Source organism: Stigmatopora nigra, chromosome 6 (genome assembly GCF_051989575.1).
Source record: "Stigmatopora nigra isolate UIUO_SnigA chromosome 6, RoL_Snig_1.1, whole genome shotgun sequence".
Classification (NCBI taxonomy): domain Eukaryota; kingdom Metazoa; phylum Chordata; class Actinopteri; order Syngnathiformes; family Syngnathidae; genus Stigmatopora; species Stigmatopora nigra.
Window position 1 is genome coordinate 12,324,506 of NC_135513.1, and position 20,869 is coordinate 12,345,374.

The window sequence follows — 20,869 nt, forward strand, 5'->3', positions numbered from 1 at the left end:
TTTTTTTCTCACCATCTGGGTTGGGTGAAAGTTTTTTTTTAACCCTACATTTCCTACATTTAAAAAAATAAATAAACCTCAATATTTTCTATCCATTAATAACTTTTATAGTAGTACTACATTTAACATTTTTTTGAGAAAAGCCCCCTCAAAAAAGTAAGATTTTTGTTGCAAGAACACAGAATCTGACCTGACTCCAAGACTTCATCTGGCGAGCGCATGCTGGAACGGAGGGGGCGTGGCCTCCACACTCCAGAGTGGGCGTTGCCTTCCTATAATAAAACAAGCACATTTGATGCAAAACTACACGGCATACTCGGTCGGGAGAGACTCACTTACCGCCAGCATGATCCGCCTGTTTGCCTTCCTGGTGGAGAAAATCTCTCTCCTATGTCAAGTCAGGGTCTTGTTTTCAAAGGGGGTGCATGAGCACACACAAGGACCGGCACGCGAGCGTCCAATCGCCCCTCCACCACTCCTCCGCCGGGGCGACCTACTGGAAGTCCCTCGAACCTTCTTCACTCACTTCGGCGTGTACCTGGGCGACGGGCGGGTAGCTCACCTGATCCCAGACATCCTCCCGGTGCTGACTGACGACCAGCGCCGCCTAGCTGCAGCGGTGGGAAACGCACGGCTCATCGCCGGGTGCTTATGCCGGCGAGCCGCGGTGCGTGTTGACAGCCTGGAGGATTTCGCTTATGGGTCGCGGGTCCTGCCGATGGAGCGTGCCGATGGGGGTGAGGACGCCGCAGAGGAGGCGGCTCGTCGGGCTGAGGCGTCGCTGGGCGGATTCCCCTACAGTTTGCTGTGGAACAATTGCGAGCATTTTGTCACCCGTTGCAGAGATGGGCGAGGGGTCAGCAGGCAGACAGACAGGGTAACTTGACAATGGGGCGAGATGTTCGATATGTAGAAGTAGAAGGGCTGGAGGAATGAATAAAGTCTTTGTGTGTTGCCGACCTCCCGCTGCCAATGGATTGGACATCTGTTACTTATTTTAATTGATGGCATATGTGTAAAAAAAAAGGCCTGGCAGCCAAGTTTCCGGCAAAGTCAATGTGTTGGTTTTTTTTTTGGCATTAACGGCGATAAATGACTAATCCATTTAAAGTGGGAGGACCAGTAGCGAATGCCACTCTCCCACTTTAAACGGGTTGGACATCTACTCAAAATTTAATTAAATTTAATATACTAATAAGTTAGAGATGAGTGCAGCTTAGCGAAATATTTTTTTTGTTGAAAACATTTCAACAAAAATGGCAAATTTGAAAATAAAATTAAAATAATGTATAAATCTCAAATATAATATAATATACATATAATATAATATCAAATTTAATTAAATTTAATATACTAATAAGTTAGAGATGAGTGCAGCTTAGCGAAATATTTTTTTTGTTGAAAACATTTCAACAAAAATGGCAAATTTGAAAATAAAATTAAAATAATGTATAAATCTCAAATATAATATAATATACATATAATATAATATGTATAAATGGTCAATTAGTACATTTTGGTGAAATAAAATAACTTTAAAATTTCCACATTGTTAATCGTGACCTCAAATTACTTCAAATAGATCGGATGTCCATGTTCTCATTAAAGTTTATGGATTGCATTGTTTTTGTTGTTGTCATGACACTAATAAACGTTTGTGTTTGTGACTTTCAGTTTTGCGAGAGGATCAAACGTCTCATCCGAGATCAACGCAGTGTCCTTGCGACCGCCACACTAGGAATGGTCTCCATGCTCTATTGCGGTGCGGCCGCTTCGACGACACTACCCACAATTCTTATCCCTTTTACGTTGTGGATGGCCGGTTAATTCAACGGAATTGAAAAAAAATAATGTAAAAATGTGTACATAATAAAATTGTTATTTTACCATGATCCAATGGAGTGTGATTTTCTTTGTTGCCAATCCATTGGTCCAAGAGTTGACATGGAAGTCTGCTTGACGTCCAATCGGGTGGTTTTTCAGCATCCTTCTGTAAATGAGCCTCTCGTCCAATCTGTTTGAAGTAGGATGGCGGCAGAAAATAAATGTTAGTTTTCATTCAGGGCATTTTCTGTTGATTTTGAGTCATTTATTGCACATGTTCATGTTGATTATAGGGGAATTCTGGGTTGCTTTAATCCATGTACATATCTGTAGATATTTGCAATAGAGACTAATATGACATTAAAATAAAAAAATAAGGCTCTAATGTTTCGGAATAAGTACAGATTAAGATTTATTTTCTAAAGATGGCTGCCAGTTCGAAACACCTCTTTGAAAGAAGGGATGTCGACCTTCCCAAGATGGCCGCCGATAAGAGAAGAGATTAGCTTAGCCAACGTGCTAACATGAGAAGTAAAATGGCACTGACTCTGAAATCCTACATTAAAACAATGGCAGAGCATATTTTGGCAAAAAAAAACAATCCATAAAAATGACAAAACGAGCTACAGATTTATGCTAGCAAGCTATCCGTAGGCGCGCTATTCTCTTGTTACCATCAGCACGCGTTAGCGAACTCGCGCAACACCAGAAAGTTAGCCATGATCACCAATTCTGGTTGTGATGTCACCAACAAAAAAGTGGTACGTAGTTCCCTGATGTCTAAAAGTTGCAAGCCAAATTCCTTTTCTCCCTGTAAAATGACATTTGGGTAGTCATTTTCCCTTTTGACAGTCAATGTGAATTCCATATCGTGTTTTGTGCTGAATAACGCCAAGAAGTAAAATCGGGTTGTGGGAGGATTTGCTCCCACCTCGACCTTAATTCCCGACAAAAGAGCCCCCCGATTTCACATTCCGCAGCGGCCACGGCGCTCTTAGTGAAAAAGCTCCTTTCCTGTGCTAATCCTCGCCCATAAAAGCGTCAGCGCCCCCACCTAGGTACGTAGCGTCGGTCTCGGTCAACATGTTCCTCTTCCAGCTCCTCGGCTTTTTCTTCGCCAGCGGCTCTAAGAAGAAAGAAGAGCCGGCACCCTCGGCGTACGAGGCAAACCACTTCAAGAGGGGTGACCTTCTGGAAGTCCCTCGAACCATGTTCACGCATTTTGGCATCTACCTGGGCGAGGGACGGGTGGCGCACCTGATACCAGACATCCTCCCGGTGCTCACCCGCGACCGGACGGCAGTGTCCCGGGCGGTGAGCAACCAGCGGTTGATCCTGGGCGTGGTGGCCAAGGTGGCTAGCGTGCGGGTGGACTCGCTAGGGGACTTCGCCTATGGGTCGCCGGTGCTGGTCAACCACACGGACATCGTGTGCAAACAGCCGCCGCTGGACGGCGAGCGGGTGGCCGAGCGGGCCGAGAAGCTGCTGGGCTCCGTGGCTTACAGTCTGCTCTGGTACAACTGCGAGCACTATGTCATGTACTGCAGATACGGGATGGCCATCAGCTACCAGACCTACCAGGTATGGTGTTTTTTGTTGTTGTTGTCAAAAACCTATGCTTCTGCCAAAATATCTGAATTTAATGTCCAATGGCCCCATGTATTGTTGATCTTTCCGTTAAAAAAGCCGACCAATAGATTAATCTGGGGGAGATCCAATTGGTGGTAGTAGTAGGGGATTGTGTATTCATCCACTAGACTGAGCTGTGAAAGTGACGGTAGGGCCATGCGTTATACTACATCTACAAGATGAAACTGTAGTTGTATTCGTAGTAAAGGTTGTATGATACATCCACAAGATGGAGCTTTAGTAGTTGTAGTGGGTTTGAGCTTTAGATCCACTAAATGTTGTAGTAATGTGTTATAGTTCCACTAGCTGGAGCTGTAGTAGTAGTAGTAGTAGTAGTAGTAGGGGGTTGTGTTATACATCAACTAGCGGTAGTAGTAGTAGTAGTGGTTAGGAGTAGTGTGATTGATCAGAATATGGTTGCGCCTTATAGTGGGGAAATGCGGGATTTTTTACTCTAAATTGCTGGTATTGTATTTGCATGCATTTCTTATTAAGGGTAAAAATGTGGCTTTAAGTCTTGAATTTGACTGTTTGTTTTTTTCCTCTCCCTGCATATCAGTTCTGCACGACGCTGCGCAAGATCGTGTGCAGCCGAACCAGCTCGTGCCTGACGGCCTTGTGTGGCGCCGTCTTCCTACTTTTCCTGGGCTGCGCCACCCCCGCCCCACTTTTTGCCACCCTCTTACTTTCTTTCACCATCTGGATGGCCGCCTAAGGAGGAGTGAACAACTTTCGCCAGGGGGGGTTGCAACACATCTCAACTTAGCAGCACTGCAGCCAAGATGACCTTGTAAGAAGGGGTCACTGCTTCAAAAAGACAAAGCTACAAGTGGCTACCAAGATCTCTCGCTAGCATAGTGGCACTGTTAGCTGATTGGCTATCATCGACGAGGCTAATTCATTCTGACTGGGAGGAACAAGCTAATCAATGTTTACCAGTCAAAATGGAATGGACATTTTGCCCCGTCAATCGCATTGAAACGAGACCTTAACCCTTTATTTTACGTGTTGAAATACATTCTAAATTGTATATTTTTGTCTTCTATATTCATATTTCAAGACTCATTCTGATTTTATGTACCATGTTGATATCATACATATACTACACGGATTTAAATAAGTCTATTTTTATTTTCTAACCACAAAACAATACTTTTTTAAATAAATACTAGCATATATATTTTTATACATATTGTAATATTGTGAGAAACAGTTAACATTTTAATCACCTGCATTTATTAATAAATTATGAAAGTATATAATGTGTCTGCATCAATTCATTTTTTTGCATTATCATTAAAAGTATATACTTGTATGTGTATGTATGTATTTATGAATGAATGTACGGTATGTATGTATATATGTAATATGTATGTGTATGTGGTTACCTTGAAAAAGGAAGAACACTGTTCATCTCAGTTCTAAATCCGGAAATTCAGGTTTGAGATTGAGTTTGTGGGTCGGGCCAAATCTGCATTGTGAGAAGGAAGAAAGTTTATTTGCTAAGGAAAAGGTCAGAGAGACACTCGACTGAAGGCAGAAGCAACATGTGATGGCAATTATACAAGAGTCATATGGACATTAAAAGGTAAATAAAAAGATCAAGTTAAATGTTTTTCATTGTAAATGCTGTTTTTCATAGCAAAGGGTGTGTGTATAATTTGCATATACGCAATTTAAAAATAAAGAAATCAGTTTTTGGTTGCAGATGTTTCTTATTTTTTGCTATTGTATCAATGTTCCATACCGTATGGAGTCATTTCATAACATACTAATGAATATTTGCGTCTATTTACATAACCGAGCTGCTGCATGGCTTCGTAAGTCAATCGAAAAACATGCTCTTCTGTCTCAATCACCTATTGTGGATAAGATCACTGTTTGAACTGCATACCTGTACTTCATGAACAACAAACTGGCACAACCTGAAAAGCAGTCGCTTACACTACAAACACTATATTGTACCTATAATATATTGCGAAAATTGTTGTCCAGAAAACCGCCCAATTGTGTTTTTGCATGCTAGGTGAGCATTCCAGAGCAATTGTCATCATTTCTGAAACTATTCTTACTTACATTTCCACAGGATGGCGGTGGCAACACACAGAGACTTCCTCTTTGAAGACCAAATCAGTTGTTCCGTTTGTCTGGAAATCTTCAGCCAACCAGTCACAACACCATGTGGTCACAGTTTCTGTAAATCTTGTATTTCCACCTATTGGGACAAAGTAAACAAAGCCAAAGTCTACCAATGTCCTCTCTGCAAGGAATCGTTCCACAAACGACCAGAGCTTCACGTCAATCGCGCTCTTAAGGAAATCACAGAACAATTCAAAAGAAAAGCCAACACCCCCCTCGTCGGTAATGAAGAAGGAAAAAGTGTAAATGAAGATACTAGTACAACCTTGGCTCCATCTGGGAACTCCAGCGGTCTGGTCACTGAGCTCATGAGTCGTTTTCAGGGAACTCATGAAGTTCCTCAGTCCAGTTCTCCACTTGTTAACAAGGTGGTTCTCCAAAGCACCAGTTTTGCCCACGCTGAGCCTCCTCCACCGTATTCGTACCTGAGCAGGTAAAATGTTAACCTATAGGCACTAATAGCCATAAAATGTGTTTTAGAGCGCAACCGATTACACTAGTACAATGTAAAAAAAACATGCAAGGCAAGGCGGAGCTTAGGAGGGGTGCGGATTGCGGACCAGTTTTCAGGTGTAAAGAGGGCGTGGTTAGCTATCTCAAGCTCCACCCCTAGACCCCCACCATCTGAAGGGGCCTCTGTGTGATGATAAATTAGCATACCTGTCAATTTATACTTACATTTGTTATCCTTCTGAGTCAATGCAAAAAAGGAATTATAATAATATTGATAAAGCCCAGCTAGTAAAGAATGTGAGATAATAAAATCCTAACAAACCAACGTGAGTTTCTTGTCATGTTGCAACAGGAACCCTTTGAGCTCCTCCCCTTTTTCAGCCATGTGTCCAGTTCACCAAAGACGTGCAGAACTGTTCTGTCAAACCGACGCCAGGTGTATGTGCAGCATCTGTGTAGAGTCGGGAGAGCACAGAGGACATGCCGTCCTTCCGCTCCAAAAAGCATGGGACACAATGAAGGTTAGCCAGAATGATATTTGTAATGGCTCACGAGCCGTAGGTGGTTCATTTATTTACCTTTTCTGTTCCATTTTTCTCCAAGTCCCAATTAGGCAATGTGGAAGAGCAGCTGTCCGATCTCATCTGCAAAAGAGAGTTGAAATTGGAAGAAATACAAAATGCCTTGCTAGGCATTGAGGTACATTTTTTGTTGTTGTTTTTGTTTCGTTCGAGACTCAATTGCCCTATGATTGGCTGCTCCATTTCCCAATCATTTTTCAGGCCGCTGGTCAGAGAGAGGTAGAGCGGACGGTTTCAATCTTCTCGAAATTCATCTCAGCTGTGGAACAAGGTCGAGCTCAAGTTCTCGAGGTACTACAATACTACTCAAATCATTAAAAAAACACAATATACTTGACAGCTGGCACATATATGGTTTTTGGGGGATAAAAACAACAAAAACACTTTTGCAATGCCAACATAAATGACAGTTACACACTGGGCATGGGAATATTTCAAACACTAAATATGTATTTTGTTCCCAAAGTTGATAGAGATGAACCGTAGAAGTGCTCACCATAGAAGTCAGGGCATGCTGGCTCTTCTGGAAGAGGAGATGGTAGATCTCAAGCAAAGGAGAACGTCGCTGAGCCAACTTACCCTGTCGGAAGACTGTGCCATTTCTCTACAGGTATGAAAAATTGTATATACAGACATTGGTAAAGAGTGCGGCTGAAAAAAAAAGGGATGGGAACAATGGCGGACTCCGGCACCAATGGCGACCTTTGGGAGGATACGCGGTTCAGAAAATGAATGAAGGAATGTTGTCCTGAAATATATTTCGCTAAGATCGATCAGTTCAGATTTGAGTGTTGATCAGTAAGTAGCTTTTATTGTGGTAATCAAATATGCTTCCTCTTTCCAGAATTTGTCTTCCTTGTGTGCACCGCCACAATTAAGTGAAAGAGTAAATGCTCCGGTGTCATCTGAACTGACCACAGGGACCATTCTTAATTCCGTTAGCCAAATGACGGAGCATTTTCAAGAAGCTATCCAAAAACTCCTGAAAGACTGTAAGTGGAACAAAAATTCAAAACTAAATCCATTTGATGGAATCTGGCCAAGATTTTGTCTATTTCCGTTATATCAAATCCCCAAAATAAGTTTTTTAAAATCTTTTACAGGGAAAAAAATGGTTCAAGAATATGCAGGTACGTACTTGCATTTTTAAACGTTTGTTTTTTTTAACGAATATTTTTTGACTGTCCCAATTTTGGCTGGCCACTATCATATTTACTCGCATATTAGCCTATGTGTATAAGCCACACCCTTAAAATGGCCTTAAAATCGTTGAATTTGACAATTTCTCGCATATAAGTCGCCCCCCTATTCACAATTTTCACCTCCACATTCATGGTTTTAAGAGGGAGTACAAATGTGTTACTTTGAAGGAAAAATCTTTAAATAATATCATTACACGTGGTATTAGTTAGTTAGTTGGGATAGGCTCTGGCACCCCTGCGAACCTTGCAATTGGGAAAATGAATGTTTAATTTAGTTTTCTTTTTATGAAATGTTGCAGAAAAAATAACACTGGACCCAGAAACAGCCCACCCTCGTCTGGTCATCTCAGGAGACGGGAAGCAAGTGTTTTGCTCTGAAAATCATCGGTCATTACCCGATACCCCAAAACGCTTTGATCGGGTGGTGTGCGTTCTGGCTCAGCAGGGATTCCGCTCAGGACGCCATTACTGGGAGGTAAAACAATAAAAAATAGCTTTGTCCTATAGTGCACTAAATCTTCAAACTATTAAAAGCGCATTTTAATTTGGCAGGTGCAAGTGGGTCAGAAGACAGACTGGGATTTGGGCGTGGCCGGTCAATCAATTCGCCGAAAAGGTAAATTCACAGTAAGCCCCGCCCACGGTTTTTGGTTCCTGAGTCTACGAGATGGAGCGAACTACACTTTTCGAACCGAGCCACCGACTGTCGTTCAGGTTGCGCCCAAACCGTCGCGCGTTGGGATATTTTTGGACTACGACAACGGACTTGTGTCCTTCTACAACGTAGAGGCTCAAGTCCTAATCTACAGCTTCAGAGGCCAATTTTCTGACACAATCCATCCGTTTTTTAGTCCCTGTACAAATAAATACGGGAACAATGAGGGTCCACTTATCATTTGCCCTTTTCCAGCAAAATTTTAGATTACAAATTGTCGTTTTTCACTCAATTAATACCTTAAAAGTTCAAATAATTGTTGAACAATTTAGCTATGTAACAAACTATACCTCATTTCTAGCCTTTTTGTGCTGATTTAGTTTTGTACTATTCTTGTACATTTATCTTTTATAAAAGTATTATCTTAACACCCTCAAAAATGACGCTAACTCTGTATTGATAAAGCCGAACATAATTCATAAACGATTCATCATCACTTTTACATTTATTGGAACATATTAGCACATGCATGTCGCCCATCCGACCATGTTTCTGACTTCCAGTTTCCTGTTTTAAAAACATTTTTTTACTTCCGGGAATTTCATCCCAATGACCGACCGAGTGACTCAACGAATGCTTAAAATTCATCTTACAAAATGTCAAATTAAAGGTCATTACAGATAGCAATAAAATGGCTGATATGTCTATAATTTAAGGTATCATGTTCATAAATCCTACAAATAAACAAAAGTTGCATACCTGCATGAAATACTGTGTGAGCACTTGATTTCAGAACGGAGGCAAATTTTTAAATTAATAAAATGAACAATAATTGGAAGAAAATTTGGGCTAAATCGTGCCATGTATGAAAATGAAGTTTCAATTGTATTTACAAAATCAATAAAATGTCAAAATGCATTTCAAAAAGATTTGAAAAGCAATGTATTTATGTACAAACAGGTGCCACAGTTAACCCTTTTTTTTCAATTTCAAATTAAAAATTGGCATTTTACCGCATCAAATCTTTTTTTTTTTACTCGAAATAAAATGCATAAATTATTATTATTATTTTTTATAAAACAACTGTCCCATTTTAAGATTGGACACCCTTAAAAGATAAAAAAAATACTCAGAGAACTTACCGAATTGTTTCCTGAATCCGACGCACAAAACAAAAAAGGTCCTCAAATCCTCCCTTCTGATTGGCTCGTGTCATCATGAATGTGCATGCTTGCCATATAATATGAACAATAATATCAAATGTAGAATGACATCATTCACATTTCAAAATCACAGAATCCTTTAGCAACTTGGAATATTCACATCTAAAAATAGACAACAAAAAGAGGGCGTCAACAATTGTTCCCTCCTCAATCACCATTAAATTGCCATATGAGACACACACACACATTTATACAGTATATATAATATTTATACAGGGTGAATCAAAAAAAGGGCCAATCCAAAATCATCACACCATATGTATACATTAAAAAAAATTAAAAAAGGACAATTACTCAAACTCAGCCACCACCTGGTGTTTAATCTTTTATATTATCGATATTTTACTGGAAGTGGTGACAAGTTACGGACAAAATTTGGCACATTATTTTTGAGTCACCCTGTATATATACAGAATATAAAAGTAACAAGGGGTATGAACCCCCCCGACTACTGGTGAATTACAACAAAATGACATAAAGACAAGATTCCTGACCAATTGTAAGGTTTCTGACCTTGATTTTGTAGTTCATAAGAATTTGGGGTTGGAGACCCCTCGGAGCCTGACGTGAGTCTTTCCTAAAACCCGAGTCTGGCACCTTTTTTGTTTCTGTTTGTTGGCAAATGGTTTGATTTTAGAAGGTAAGGTCACCTGGTGAGAGTGTTGAAATGGACTGGATCCGAAGCTCCCCAAGCGTCTACCATCCCGGCAAGAATCAGTCATTTTGGAGATGGCTTGACCCAATGGGAGGCAGAGGAAGCTGAGCGGGAGAAGCAAAGTTAAAAAAAGGCTTGTTGCCATTGGTCTGGCGCACGAGTTCCTTCTGGTGTAGCTCCACCCTGATGACAGAAACACACAAAAGCATAGGAGTAAAGAAATGATGAAAAACAAAAGGTGATTTGGTTGTTAGAAAATGATTAAATGATCCAATTTTTTTTCATTAACGAGAAAGCAATCGGGACAAGTTACACAGGGGAAACGTCAATATTAAATCAATACCAAACGGCAAAAGGCAGGAAAACAAAATAATTTCGAGTTTGACTATGCAAGAAAATTGGATAAAACGAAGAACTCACCTGTCAGCAAGGGAGCGAAAACCGTTGCTAAGACGATTAAGGGAAAGGCCGGCCGCCATGATGCAGTACTTGCACCGACTTTGGCGCTTGCATTCCAGCTGCCGCATTGGCCCCGGCACCCGAGGATGCCTTCCGCATGAGCTGGTACTGCATTTCGGCGGCGGCGGCACTGGAATAGGACAACGACTTGCCCAAGGGCGGGTGGTGCGGGGACTGCTTCGTCGAGGGGACGTCGGCGGAGCAGGTGCGCTGTGGGTAGGCGTGGCGCTGGGGTTGGGGCGCCATGAAGTGAGAAGAAGCTTGGGCGGTTGAGGAGGAATGGTGGTGGTGGTGCTGATGATGGTGATGATGGTGGTGATGTTGCCGCTGACGTTGATGATGATGGTGTTGTTGTTGTTGTTGTTGGAGGTGCGGCTGAGGAACTGAAGTCTGACAGAAAGGCAAGGGGTGATTGCTCCGCTGGGCTTCCACCAATAGGTGCTCCCTCTCGGCGGGGGAGGAGGAGGAGGTGGTGGAGGACGCCGAGCGATGCAACCCGGGGTGACGCCGCTGCGGGGACGGGAATCCAATGTCAACGTCTCCGGCTTTGTGGTTAGGCGGGTACGGGGTGACGAAGCCACCCTCGGTCGGGGACCTCGGCCTCCCGGGTAAGGCTTCCGGGATCCGGGAACCCGCCGACCCCCCTTTGTCCGTCCCGGCCGTCAGGCTGTCGTACGACAGGCTTCCGTTAGGCGCCAGGTGGTGAGGCGGGGGGGAGGAGTGCCGGGCCGAGTTCTCCGAGATGGGCGTGGCCGAGAAACGGGTAGCTACGTCCGGGGGCGCAGCGGATCCCGAGGGCCCTAATGGTGGGTAGGAGTGGCCGGCGGAGGGATAGGCTCTCATTGCTCCGCCCTCTTTTCTCTCTCTTCCGGACACTCGATCTGAAGTGTCCCTCAAGTCGAGGCAAGGTTGCGAGCGGAAACCGGCTTGATGGCTGGATTGCACCAGAGAGGAGGTCGAGGAGGACGAATCCCTGTTGGTGAATTCCCTCTCTGCTCGATTTAGCTGAAAAGACAGGCAGATTTTAATACTAATGCGTGATCAAAATGGCTGCCCACATGAATGGTGGCCTACCATGTTTTTCCTCACTATTTAACATCAGGAAAACTAACTTTGGTGTATTACTACTTTCAGATGGAGCCATTATTTTGTTATGAAAATCATTCCAGTGGACAAAACTGGCATGCCTATGTATTACCTGATTTGCATAAGCATTGGTGAGTGGGGTGTGGTTCTTTCCAGGACTACAGTTCGGTCTGTATTTATACATCGTTGGGGTAGGAGGGGTTTTGTTTACTAGATTGTAATCTGTAGAGAAATGGATTAAAAAAATGACACTTTAGTATGTTTTTTTCAACAATGCATTGGTTCAATGGTAAACCCAAACACTCCTTTGGGATAATGGTTGTTTAATTTCACCTTGTGTGCTTCCTCTGAGGATGCCAGGGTAGCGAAGTTCTGGTTTTGGAGGGGGTGCTTCAGAGTCACACGATTGGCTCTCTTGCATATCCAGACTTGATTTAGACTGGAATGATTAGACATAAAATATGCCTTAAAGAAGCTTGGTTTACATGGAGCCAAATATTTCAATTATAATTGAAACATAAGACCAAAATGAGTAAAAAATGTGCCATATAAACAGCCAAAGCAGGTACAATTGAAAAGGTCTTTGACACTATGCCATTTTATGAAGTCTGGAGATGTCATCTCACCCGATGTAGATCTCCTCGTAGACCATTGTCCAGGATCTTTGTGGTTAGATGAGTGTCAGTCACTTTGGGCTGTAGAAATGGAGGCTGCACACAGACTTGAAGTGCATACTTCTTCCTATCCAAATATCTGCAGATGACACCAAAGACATACAGTAAGTTTCTTAAAAAAAACATGTCTTTTCCCCCCAATTCAATTTTACTACTAGACCTTATTTTAGTTTGTTGACACAATGAAAATAAAAAAACAAAAATGGTGAATCTGAACCTGGGTGCCTGTGAACTGCAGAGAACTCGAGTGACATTCTTCCAAAATCCATTGGTAAACGGGTTAACACCTCCTCGGAACTTTCCTGTCACCTAAAAAAAAGAATCCAAGAAAAAAAGACATTGAACCAATTCCCACATGTCTGAGAACATTTTTGGGAGCCCCAAAAAATGTCCTACCTGCTCATTAGTGGTTCTACCCCTTGCCACAAGAACAATGTGGAAACCAGTAAGACCAGCAACTGGAATGAAGAACATGCCTGCAACACACATGACACCCAACCTGGAAAAAAGATCAGCGTTAAGGACTCTACTGCCACAAAGTTTGGAAACCCATGTACAATTCTCTTCAATAAAGGTCCTTAATTCAAGGATACGTGACGATGACGTGCAGGCGATCGACACACTGACGATGATAGAGGATGAAGAGCAACCCGAAGCCAAACACGGCCATGATGTGAGCGGTCAGCGAAAGGAGAAAGAGGAAGAAGTATCGGTAATTCCTTTTGCCGATGCAGTTGTTGACCCATGGACAGTGGTGGTCAAAATCCTGCAAAAGCAGAAAAAAATTTCAGTTGACCGAAAAATTCAACACTTTTTTTTTTTACAGGAGAATGAATTCCATTTTCAGTGTGCACAAACCTCAACACAATTGTCACAGACGGAGCAGTGAGAGCAACGTGGAGGCCTGTAGAAGCGGCAGGTGGAACACCACTTCATCCTGACCTGGATGCCGCGGATCTCCACCGTTTTATAAAGAGGAGCACGGAAGTCATCGTCCTTGTCCTCGTCCTCCTCGGCTAAAAGACAGCAAAAAGCAAACCGACATGACAGCATTTATGAACAATTTTCCAAAAATGGGATGGAGTCTGCTTCCAAGTTGATCTAAAAAGAACACGACAATCTCATCAAGTGTATCCCATTAAAAAATAATCTGGTTTAATAACATTTTGGGGTGGTTTGCTCCAAAAATCTGAAAAAAAGTGGCCACGGACTCCTAAATTCAACAATTGAAAACGTCTCCCAAATGTTATTTTTATGTATGTATAATATCTTAATTAATTTATAATATTTTGACTTATTTGTAATATCTTGACTTGAAATATTTTTATTTATCTGTAATATTTTTAATTATTTATATTTGTATTTAATTATGTATATTGTATTTTTGTCATTTTTTTAAATTTGATTTTATCCAGAAATATAAGCATGCAAATTATCAACCTACCTCGTGGAAAGATGCCCGGATCCATAAAGGTGGCCATACAGAAATTGGCCAAAACAAACAGGAACATAATTCCGTTATAAATAGGAACAGCTATGGAGAAACACTGCGAAAGCCATGGGCAACTGCACACAAGAGAAAAACAAATGCACGGCACACATTAAAAACAATTAAAACATTTGCTTAACTTGAACTAAGCTACCACACTTTTCTACACATTGCATTATTTTTTTTACTCATTCACCTTTTTCACCCTCTATATTCACAAGCATTGCCAAAACAGAAAAAGTAAAAACTGTTAAAAACTTACGTGAAGCAGAAGAAGAGCGTAGTTGAGCCGACCAGGAAGAACGTGGCCGCCGACACGGGTACATAACGTGATGGTCGAAGTGGTCTGTTGGGAAGGATGACAGAATGGGGCAGGGGGGAGGAGCCTGGACCCTGCCCTTCACTCTTGTTGCTGCCACTGGGCATCCCTTCCTATGTATACTGGGATGTTTTGATTGGCCGCTGGAATGTTGTCATGCAGGGGAATCTTCCTAATGGTGCGTTTGTGGTCCGGATATAGAAATGATGGTTCATCGAAAAAAATGTCTTAAAAAAAATCTAATATCAATAGATAAAGGACGTTGTAGTTCCCCTTTGAAGGTCAAAAATCATTCGAATAGATTTTTAAAAATTAATATACAAATGCATAGTTTTTATTCCCGATTGAGGGAAAAAAGTAGCATTATTCCAACAGGATCTGTTATGTTGGGAATAGTGCAAATAAAGGTTTATCCCAAAATGTATTGACATATATGAAATATTGATTATTTTAAGGATTAAAAAAATCAGTTTGGATTCTGGAGTAATAAATAGTAGATTAAAAGAAAAGAATTGAGGATCATTAAATGTAGGAAAACCTGTTTTAAGCCAGGAACATAAGTCCGATTTTTAAATAGGAAAACCTGTTTTAAGTCAGAAAGATTTGAAATGTTCTTGGTTAGCCTTTAAGTCCGATTTTTTAAAAAAATGTGCCATTATTTTTTCCCCTATCTAATTTTATATACAATGACGAAACAGCAGCGAGCGTTTCCGAAAAATGACGATTCGCAAAGAAAAAAAGCGACTTTCTTTCAGTCCGCCATTCACGTTAGGCGCAAGGGTCTACAAATATGCCAATGCCGAACCTTGTTTTTTCTTCGTGCGGACATTTCTGATACCCCGAGACTGCGGATTAAGACCACCTGACAGGTGAGTGTTGAACTCGAGATTGTCCTGACGAAAAATAACTGACAATGCTGTGTTTCAGTCCATTGGTATCCATGTCAGTTACATTTTCAGGAGCACAAATAGCCTGAACTACTGATGAATCCTCTGAAACATGCTAACAACAATCCAAGCTGGCTCGTGCGTGCATAGTTTTCGTCCTCTCCGACCAGCAACTCAGGAAAAAACGTAAAAATCTTTGATGTTCGGTCGGCCTAAAGGCATCTTCAAGTTTGGTCCAAAAAGTTCTCAATCAAATGACCATTTCCTCACAAGATTTGACGTCTCCTGGCTGGAAAATTGTGTTCCTTTGGTAGATGTGGTGGAAACATTGTCCAAAACCGATGGCAAATAGTTGTCCGTCAAAAGTCTTTGAGTCTGAGGATTGACCAGGAAGCTGCACCTAAATAAATAGAAAAGTAGACATGTTCAGAAAAAAACTATTCAGATCAGCATGTAGGTTATAGGGAAGTTGCAATGAGTCTAGACTAACTTCTCTCTTTTAACCCTGAGCACACTGACCTTTGTTTTCAAATATTCACATAGTGTCAACGTCGTGGCCAGGCAACAGTCAGAATGTCAAAGCAATTGAAAATCTCTATTGGAATTTGAATTAAATAGTCCATGACCAAGTACTACTCTTGTGTCCTACCACATTCCTAAAACATGCATGCTAGTTTAGCTGATAAAACACTCTAAATTGCCCCTAGCTATGTCCCCTTGTACCCTGCGATTGGCTGACTATTTCAGGGTACCAGTAGTTCGCTGAATAGGCTCTAGAAAATGAATGAATAACATTAAGACTATGTATTTTAATCTTTAAGTAGCCAACATCTTTACCATGTACAACCATGGCAATAATCGCCACCTAGTGGCAACATAGCATAACTGCAATACCTTACGGTGGAACGAAGAAACAATACACCAAAACGCTACCGTGGAGCCAGTTTTTAGCAATAAATGAAGTTAGAAAATGTACATCCAGTTGATTAATTAATCCTCAGATTTGAAACCAATGCAAAAAATTAAATGTCTTATCATAATGACGCTACCCACGCCTCAATGAAGCCTTAACAAGTCGATTCTGCACAAAAGGGGTGGCAACGCTAGAGCTACAATTATGATATTGAATTGGATCACAACAATAACCAAATATCCCCCTTTTTTACAATTGAACCCAAAAACCGCGGATTCGTGCAAAGCTAGTGATTTCTATTTGGCAGGTTAGCTTAACTAGGAGCAGTTGGCTAGCAATTGAACTCACCTGTGAAGGTTCTAACAAGGGTTCTGTCCCCAAAATGGTTCAGCGTTCGTCCAAACGCAGACATCACCATCAGTCGGAGAAACTAATTAGAACATCCAGATGCAAAATAAATTCTGCAGGAGTTCATAACCACTGAATTTGAAACATGAAGCTAGCGTTTCCATTATTGCAATGCTATAGAAATGGCTGGTTGATAACCAAGCTAAATGTTACCGCACGTCGTGATGCGTTTACTGCGCTGGGAAAGATGATGTCAGGTGACCTGCTTGGGTTTGGATTCATTCTGGTTCTCCGAATTTGTGTTCACATCATTTTGGAGCAGAGAGATTCAGATGTTCCGGGGGCTTCTTCGGAGGCAGACATATTCGTTTGTTCTGCATCCCAAAAAAGTGACGTCAAAGATCCGGAAAAGAATCGCCCTGATTGGGTGACAAAGCGTTAGATAGCATCCCCCAGCCTCCTCATACTCCTCGAACGCCCCACACACTTAAAAAATACTAATACACGTACCTATTTAATTTTTTTTAGCAAAGGCAAGATTAAGTCTTTTTTTCCCCTCTGACTAATTACCAAAACCTTCCTAAGCACACTTTTTTTTCAGGTCATAAATATGGACTGGTCTAGAATTCGACACCATACAGACCCCGGAAAAGAGGAAAAACATACCTAGGCAAGCAGGAGTCTGTATCAATCAGTGTATTTTTTTCTAACAAAAACCTCTTAAAAATCCAATCACTTAAAAACCAAAGACTTGGAGCACATGAACAAAGATTGTGCTAAGGACAATATTGCTAAACCCAACGTAGTTAAATAATCAATACGCATACAAGGCAATAAACAGGTCACAATGCTAACATAAACTGCTAATTACAAGACACAGACCCAATTACTAGACCAAACCCAAACAATAAGCATTCCACAAAGGTAAAAAAAAAAAATCATTATTTTCTACCTACTAAAAAATAAGCACATACATAATTACTCATCACATATAACAAATTTCTATTGCAAAGCTAAGTAGCCATGTCATAGAAACTGTAGTTATTGTTGTGTCCATTAGCGACTGTAGCTAATATACCTTTTAAAATCCTCAGATTTTCTTCTTGATTCATCAAAGAGGATGTTCACTCCATAAACTGAAAGACAAAATAAAATTGTTGCAATTGAGAGGTATTATTTGGAAACCATGGGGACAACTTAGTGTTCTCCAATTTTAACGGAAGCGCTTTTATATATTTTACATTACGTATATACATTTTCTCAAAAGCTTATGGCAGTGTGGAAATGCAAATTGTCTGACATGACACTTGAAAAAAATCGATTCATGTTCATAGTGATTTTCTGAGCTCGCAACTGTACAAATGTGTGGTTGGTTTACCTTAAATTATAGTCTTGGCCATCCTGTTTTAGCAGCAGCAAGTCTCGGATGTCCTCAGGTGGATTCAAACCGTGAAGTTTTGCCCTTTCCCATCTCTGGAGACGGCTGATTCCTAAATGCAGAATAGTTAACTTACATGTTAGCAAAAAATCCCTCCCACCAGAGTACTACTATATAGTAAACCAAATTAATCACAGCATTAAAAAATAAATTGACATTACCTGTACAAGGGCCAAATTTCCAGTCCAGGTCAAACTGTCGCAGTTTTTCTTGATCTTGATTTAGTGATGAAATTTCAGCATCTGCTATCATTCACAGAGGATTTATTATTTTTTTAATATATCAGCCAGTTTTGAAATATGGATACTTGAAAGTATCAATGACAGAATTGTTAACAAAAGATCATAGAATTCCCCTTAAAAATAATCTGGGACAGGATTAGCAAGTAATTTAGTGATTTCAAATTATAATAACATTTAAATGCATTCTTTTACATTATCCAAAAACCACTCTGATCATATTCCTCCCGTCGATGCTCCACAAAGAAGCTCCGAACGTTCATCAATGAATTCAAACTTATGATCGTAATCATTATTCAAACTCAGCTTCACGCTCAGGAAGGAATATCACAACTCTTCATCGTGGTTAGCGAGACCAATCACTTTTGAAACACATTTCTCAAGTTAAGAACTATAGAAATGATCCCTGAAAGTATAGTCTTGCCTAAACAATTGTCAAAAACGTGAGGTAAGCGGCATGGATACTATCTTCACCTAGAAGGCGTGGTTACATTGACATTTAATCAAACTTCTTGACATGATTCAGTTCGTAAAAAATATTGACGCCAACTCAGTAAAAATAGTAAATAGGGCACTTCACCATCGCATTTATGAAATTAAAATGTCAGTTCACATGACCCACAATGCTTTGCAGGATGTTCAATTAACTAAATAATTGTCAACGTTGTGGGGGTGCTGGAGTCTATCCCAGGTGACTTTGGGTGGATTTAGAAATGTTTGTGTTGTTTCCATGCAGTTTACAAGTACACAAACCTTGTGTTGGAGAAGGAGACTTCTCATCTCGCTTTACTACATGTTTGGTTTTCTTCACCACCTTGAATGAAGAAGTTATAAGTCCGTCCTTAGTGGGCATTTTGATTTATTATCTGAAATATAATTATTGGGGTGGTTAAACAATATCCTTATTCAACTTGAGTCACAATCATATTTTATCATTCTGGTCAATTATCAATTACTTGGAACAGTACAAAATTGAATGTAAACATAGTAAACAAAAAGTATACTTAACACAATACTACACTCTATTAATATACACATTCCCAGTTACATAGCTACATTTATGCATGAAAATATTACATTTGTAAACAGAACTGAACAACCAACCATTATGCTAACACGTGATCAAGAATCGTCAGAAGTGTCTTATTAAATATGCAATAATTGACATATTAGCACTAGAACGTCATTTATCACATCTAATGTTATTGTATGATATAATTTATGATGATATGGCATTCTGTTATGAGTACTTCGGTAGTTAAATTGGGTGCATTGTGACGTATTTTCCAAAGCAAAATATATTCCTCAAAAGTTTATATTTCTAATATTAATATGATACTTCACCATATAAAAGATGTATGTTTAAATGGCCTTGTAGGGATAAGTGTACTTCCTGAAAGAACCGATCAGAAATGTACGGTAATTTTCGTCGATTTACCAAAAAATTAGTTAATAAAACTCACGCATTCTATATTTACCTAGAATGTCTTTTCAAACTTGGTTTGTCCAACCGGATGTTTGGTTATTAATTTTAAAACAAAGAAAGAAAACAAACAAAAGCAAACTGTGTCGTGGCGGATAATTTGGCCAACAGGAAGACAACACTTGGCCAAGAGTCGATGCTAAGAAAGGTGATGTGTAAGATCCGGTCGGTCCTTTCAAAATAGTATTAACTTCGGAGTCTCGCTTTTTGCCAGAGACCTTTAGTTTGGTAATTGAGCGAGTCATTAAAATAGCATAGATACACTGTAACTTTACAAGCATGGTCCTATTTGGGCATACATTTATTTTTAGAGAATACCTCTCACCGTCTTCTTACTTACCCTCCCTCAGTCAGCCTGTAGAAGGCAGATTCACGCCAAACGACCTTCCTATTAGTTCACTGCGACTTAATTTCATGGAAAGGATTTGTGTTGTCGTCACCTCTCGTGTTGCTGCAGGTTCAGAATCCTGATTGCTGTTGGAAAAAGCTGTCTTTGGGCCGGGTTTGTCCGTGCTTTATAGAACCTGTAGCGTCTGATAAAGTACAGACTTAAATAAGACAATTACCATTTATTATCACGCGAATTTGACAGATTCACAATAAGTTAATTTGGTATAGAACGGGTCATTTTATCTTTACATTATCCGATAATCACTCTGAACATGTTCCTCCCGTCGGTGCTCCGTAAAGAAGCTCCGAACGTTCATCAACGAATTCGAACCGATGACCGGAGTCATTATTCGAAATCAACTTCGCGCTCAGGAAGGAACATCACAACTCATCATCGTGATTAGCGAGACCAAACACTTTTGAAACACATTTCACAAGTCAAGAACTATAGAAATGATCCCTGAAAGTATAGTCTTAACTTTCCATTGGTTGCCGACGCCAAGTCATCTGCCTGAATGCTCTTTTCACCTAGGGGGCGCATATAAATTGACATTTTTTTTAAACATCATTTTACGATTTATATGAATGTAAAAAACAACACAATTATGTAAAGCGTAATAATTTGCTTGTTTTACCATTGTAATCGTTAAATAATATTACAAAATCATAGGACCCATAATCCTTTGCGGCCTGTGTTGGGGGGACTCGATTGTTTAAAGAAGATATCACTTATTTAAAGATTGAAGCAGTGTATGATTATCACAAAGTATATAAAACATCACA

General features: G+C 40.4%; 5 protein-coding genes and 2 non-coding genes across 12 annotated transcripts; 3 read left to right on the forward strand and 4 right to left on the reverse strand.

The window, feature by feature from the left end:
• Positions 1–320: 320 nt before the first annotated feature.
• On the forward strand, positions 321–1,996 carry LOC144197846 (lecithin retinol acyltransferase-like). Its single transcript, XM_077718521.1, has 2 exons — positions 321–877; positions 1,675–1,996. Exons 1-2 carry the CDS (start codon positions 347–349, stop codon positions 1,825–1,827), a joined length of 684 nt encoding a protein of 227 aa, XP_077574647.1. The 5' UTR covers positions 321–346; the 3' UTR covers positions 1,828–1,996.
• An 851-nt stretch (positions 1,997–2,847) lies between these two features.
• LOC144197847 (lecithin retinol acyltransferase-like) lies at positions 2,848–4,546 on the forward strand. Its single transcript, XM_077718522.1, has 2 exons — positions 2,848–3,405; positions 4,013–4,546. Exons 1-2 carry the CDS (start codon positions 2,908–2,910, stop codon positions 4,166–4,168), a joined length of 654 nt encoding a protein of 217 aa, XP_077574648.1. The 5' UTR covers positions 2,848–2,907; the 3' UTR covers positions 4,169–4,546.
• Positions 4,547–4,979: 433 nt separating this feature from the next.
• Positions 4,980–9,252, forward strand: LOC144197854 (E3 ubiquitin-protein ligase TRIM39-like). Its single transcript, XM_077718529.1, has 10 exons — positions 4,980–5,041; positions 5,540–6,025; positions 6,398–6,566; positions 6,649–6,744; positions 6,828–6,917; positions 7,093–7,236; positions 7,453–7,618; positions 7,730–7,756; positions 8,128–8,303; positions 8,381–9,252. Exons 1-10 carry the CDS (start codon positions 5,028–5,030, stop codon positions 8,747–8,749), a joined length of 1,737 nt encoding a protein of 578 aa, XP_077574655.1. The 5' UTR covers positions 4,980–5,027; the 3' UTR covers positions 8,750–9,252.
• Positions 8,970–16,967, reverse strand: LOC144197840 (palmitoyltransferase ZDHHC5-A-like). Of its 2 annotated transcripts, XR_013326605.1 has the most exons (13): positions 16,537–16,967; positions 14,332–15,675; positions 14,025–14,146; positions 13,439–13,596; positions 13,174–13,346; positions 12,977–13,079; positions 12,798–12,889; positions 12,533–12,659; positions 12,240–12,345; positions 12,019–12,128; positions 10,782–11,825; positions 10,357–10,544; positions 8,970–9,808 (listed from the first exon to the last, which is right to left on the reverse strand). XR_013326605.1 is itself a non-coding variant. In XM_077718512.1 (12 exons), exons 2-11 carry the CDS (start codon positions 14,493–14,495, stop codon positions 10,818–10,820), a joined length of 2,163 nt encoding a protein of 720 aa, XP_077574638.1. In that variant the 5' UTR covers positions 14,496–15,675; positions 16,537–16,967; the 3' UTR covers positions 8,970–10,544; positions 10,782–10,817. The 2 variants fall into 2 exon arrangements, 1 of the variants encoding a protein (XP_077574638.1); XM_077718512.1 differs by having other exon boundaries at positions 8,970–10,544.
• Positions 16,968–17,217: 250 nt separating this feature from the next.
• pold4 (DNA polymerase delta 4, accessory subunit) lies at positions 17,218–20,608 on the reverse strand. Of its 5 annotated transcripts, none has more exons than XM_077719089.1 (6): positions 20,336–20,608; positions 20,037–20,229; positions 18,967–19,079; positions 18,136–18,219; positions 17,915–18,026; positions 17,218–17,672 (listed from the first exon to the last, which is right to left on the reverse strand). In XM_077719089.1, the coding sequence occupies exons 3-6, from the start codon at positions 19,064–19,066 to the stop codon at positions 17,648–17,650; spliced, it is 321 nt and encodes a 106-aa protein (XP_077575215.1). In that variant the 5' UTR covers positions 19,067–19,079; positions 20,037–20,229; positions 20,336–20,608; the 3' UTR covers positions 17,218–17,647. The 5 variants fall into 5 exon arrangements, with proteins under 5 accessions (XP_077575215.1, XP_077575214.1, XP_077575218.1 ...); XM_077719088.1 differs by having other exon boundaries at positions 20,037–20,244; XM_077719092.1 differs by having other exon boundaries at positions 18,136–18,216; positions 20,037–20,244; positions 20,336–20,598.
• On the reverse strand, positions 18,420–18,635 carry LOC144198786 (small nucleolar RNA U3). Its single transcript, XR_013326785.1, has one exon. It is a non-coding gene; the product is annotated as a small nucleolar RNA U3 (small nucleolar RNA).
• LOC144198787 (small nucleolar RNA U3) lies at positions 20,347–20,562 on the reverse strand. Its single transcript, XR_013326786.1, has one exon. It is a non-coding gene; the product is annotated as a small nucleolar RNA U3 (small nucleolar RNA).
• Positions 20,609–20,869: the final 261 nt, after the last annotated feature.

Excerpts from the sequence above, each read along its gene's own strand:
- LOC144197846 (XM_077718521.1), top strand. The coding sequence starts at position 347 with ATGATCCGCCTGTTTGCCTTCCTGGTGGAGAAAATCTCTCTCCTATGT. Across the intron at positions 878-1,674 it reads TCAGCAGGCAGACAGACAGG|TTTTGCGAGAGGATCAAACG; the intron begins GTAACTTGACAA and ends TGTGACTTTCAG.
- LOC144197847 (XM_077718522.1), top strand. The coding sequence starts at position 2,908 with ATGTTCCTCTTCCAGCTCCTCGGCTTTTTCTTCGCCAGCGGCTCTAAG. Across the intron at positions 3,406-4,012 it reads TCAGCTACCAGACCTACCAG|TTCTGCACGACGCTGCGCAA; the intron begins GTATGGTGTTTT and ends CCTGCATATCAG.
- LOC144197854 (XM_077718529.1), top strand. Across the intron at positions 6,745-6,827 it reads ATGCCTTGCTAGGCATTGAG|GCCGCTGGTCAGAGAGAGGT; the intron begins GTACATTTTTTG and ends ATCATTTTTCAG. Across the intron at positions 7,619-7,729 it reads CCAAAAACTCCTGAAAGACT|GGAAAAAAATGGTTCAAGAA; the intron begins GTAAGTGGAACA and ends AATCTTTTACAG.
- LOC144197840 (XM_077718512.1), bottom strand. The coding sequence starts at position 14,495 with ATGCCCAGTGGCAGCAACAAGAGTGAAGGGCAGGGTCCAGGCTCCTCC. Across the intron at positions 13,080-13,173 it reads CGCCTGCACGTCATCGTCAC|GTTGGGTGTCATGTGTGTTG; the intron begins GTATCCTTGAAT and ends TCTTTTTTCCAG. Across the intron at positions 12,660-12,797 it reads TGCAGTTCACAGGCACCCAG|ATATTTGGATAGGAAGAAGT; the intron begins GTTCAGATTCAC and ends TGTCATCTGCAG.
- pold4 (XM_077719089.1), bottom strand. The coding sequence starts at position 19,066 with ATGCCCACTAAGGACGGACTTATAACTTCTTCATTCAAGGTGGTGAAG. Across the intron at positions 18,220-18,966 it reads GTCTCCTTCTCCAACACAAG|CAGATGCTGAAATTTCATCA; the intron begins GTTTGTGTACTT and ends TGTGAATGATAG. Across the intron at positions 18,027-18,135 it reads GAAATTTGGCCCTTGTACAG|GAATCAGCCGTCTCCAGAGA; the intron begins GTAATGTCAATT and ends TTCTGCATTTAG.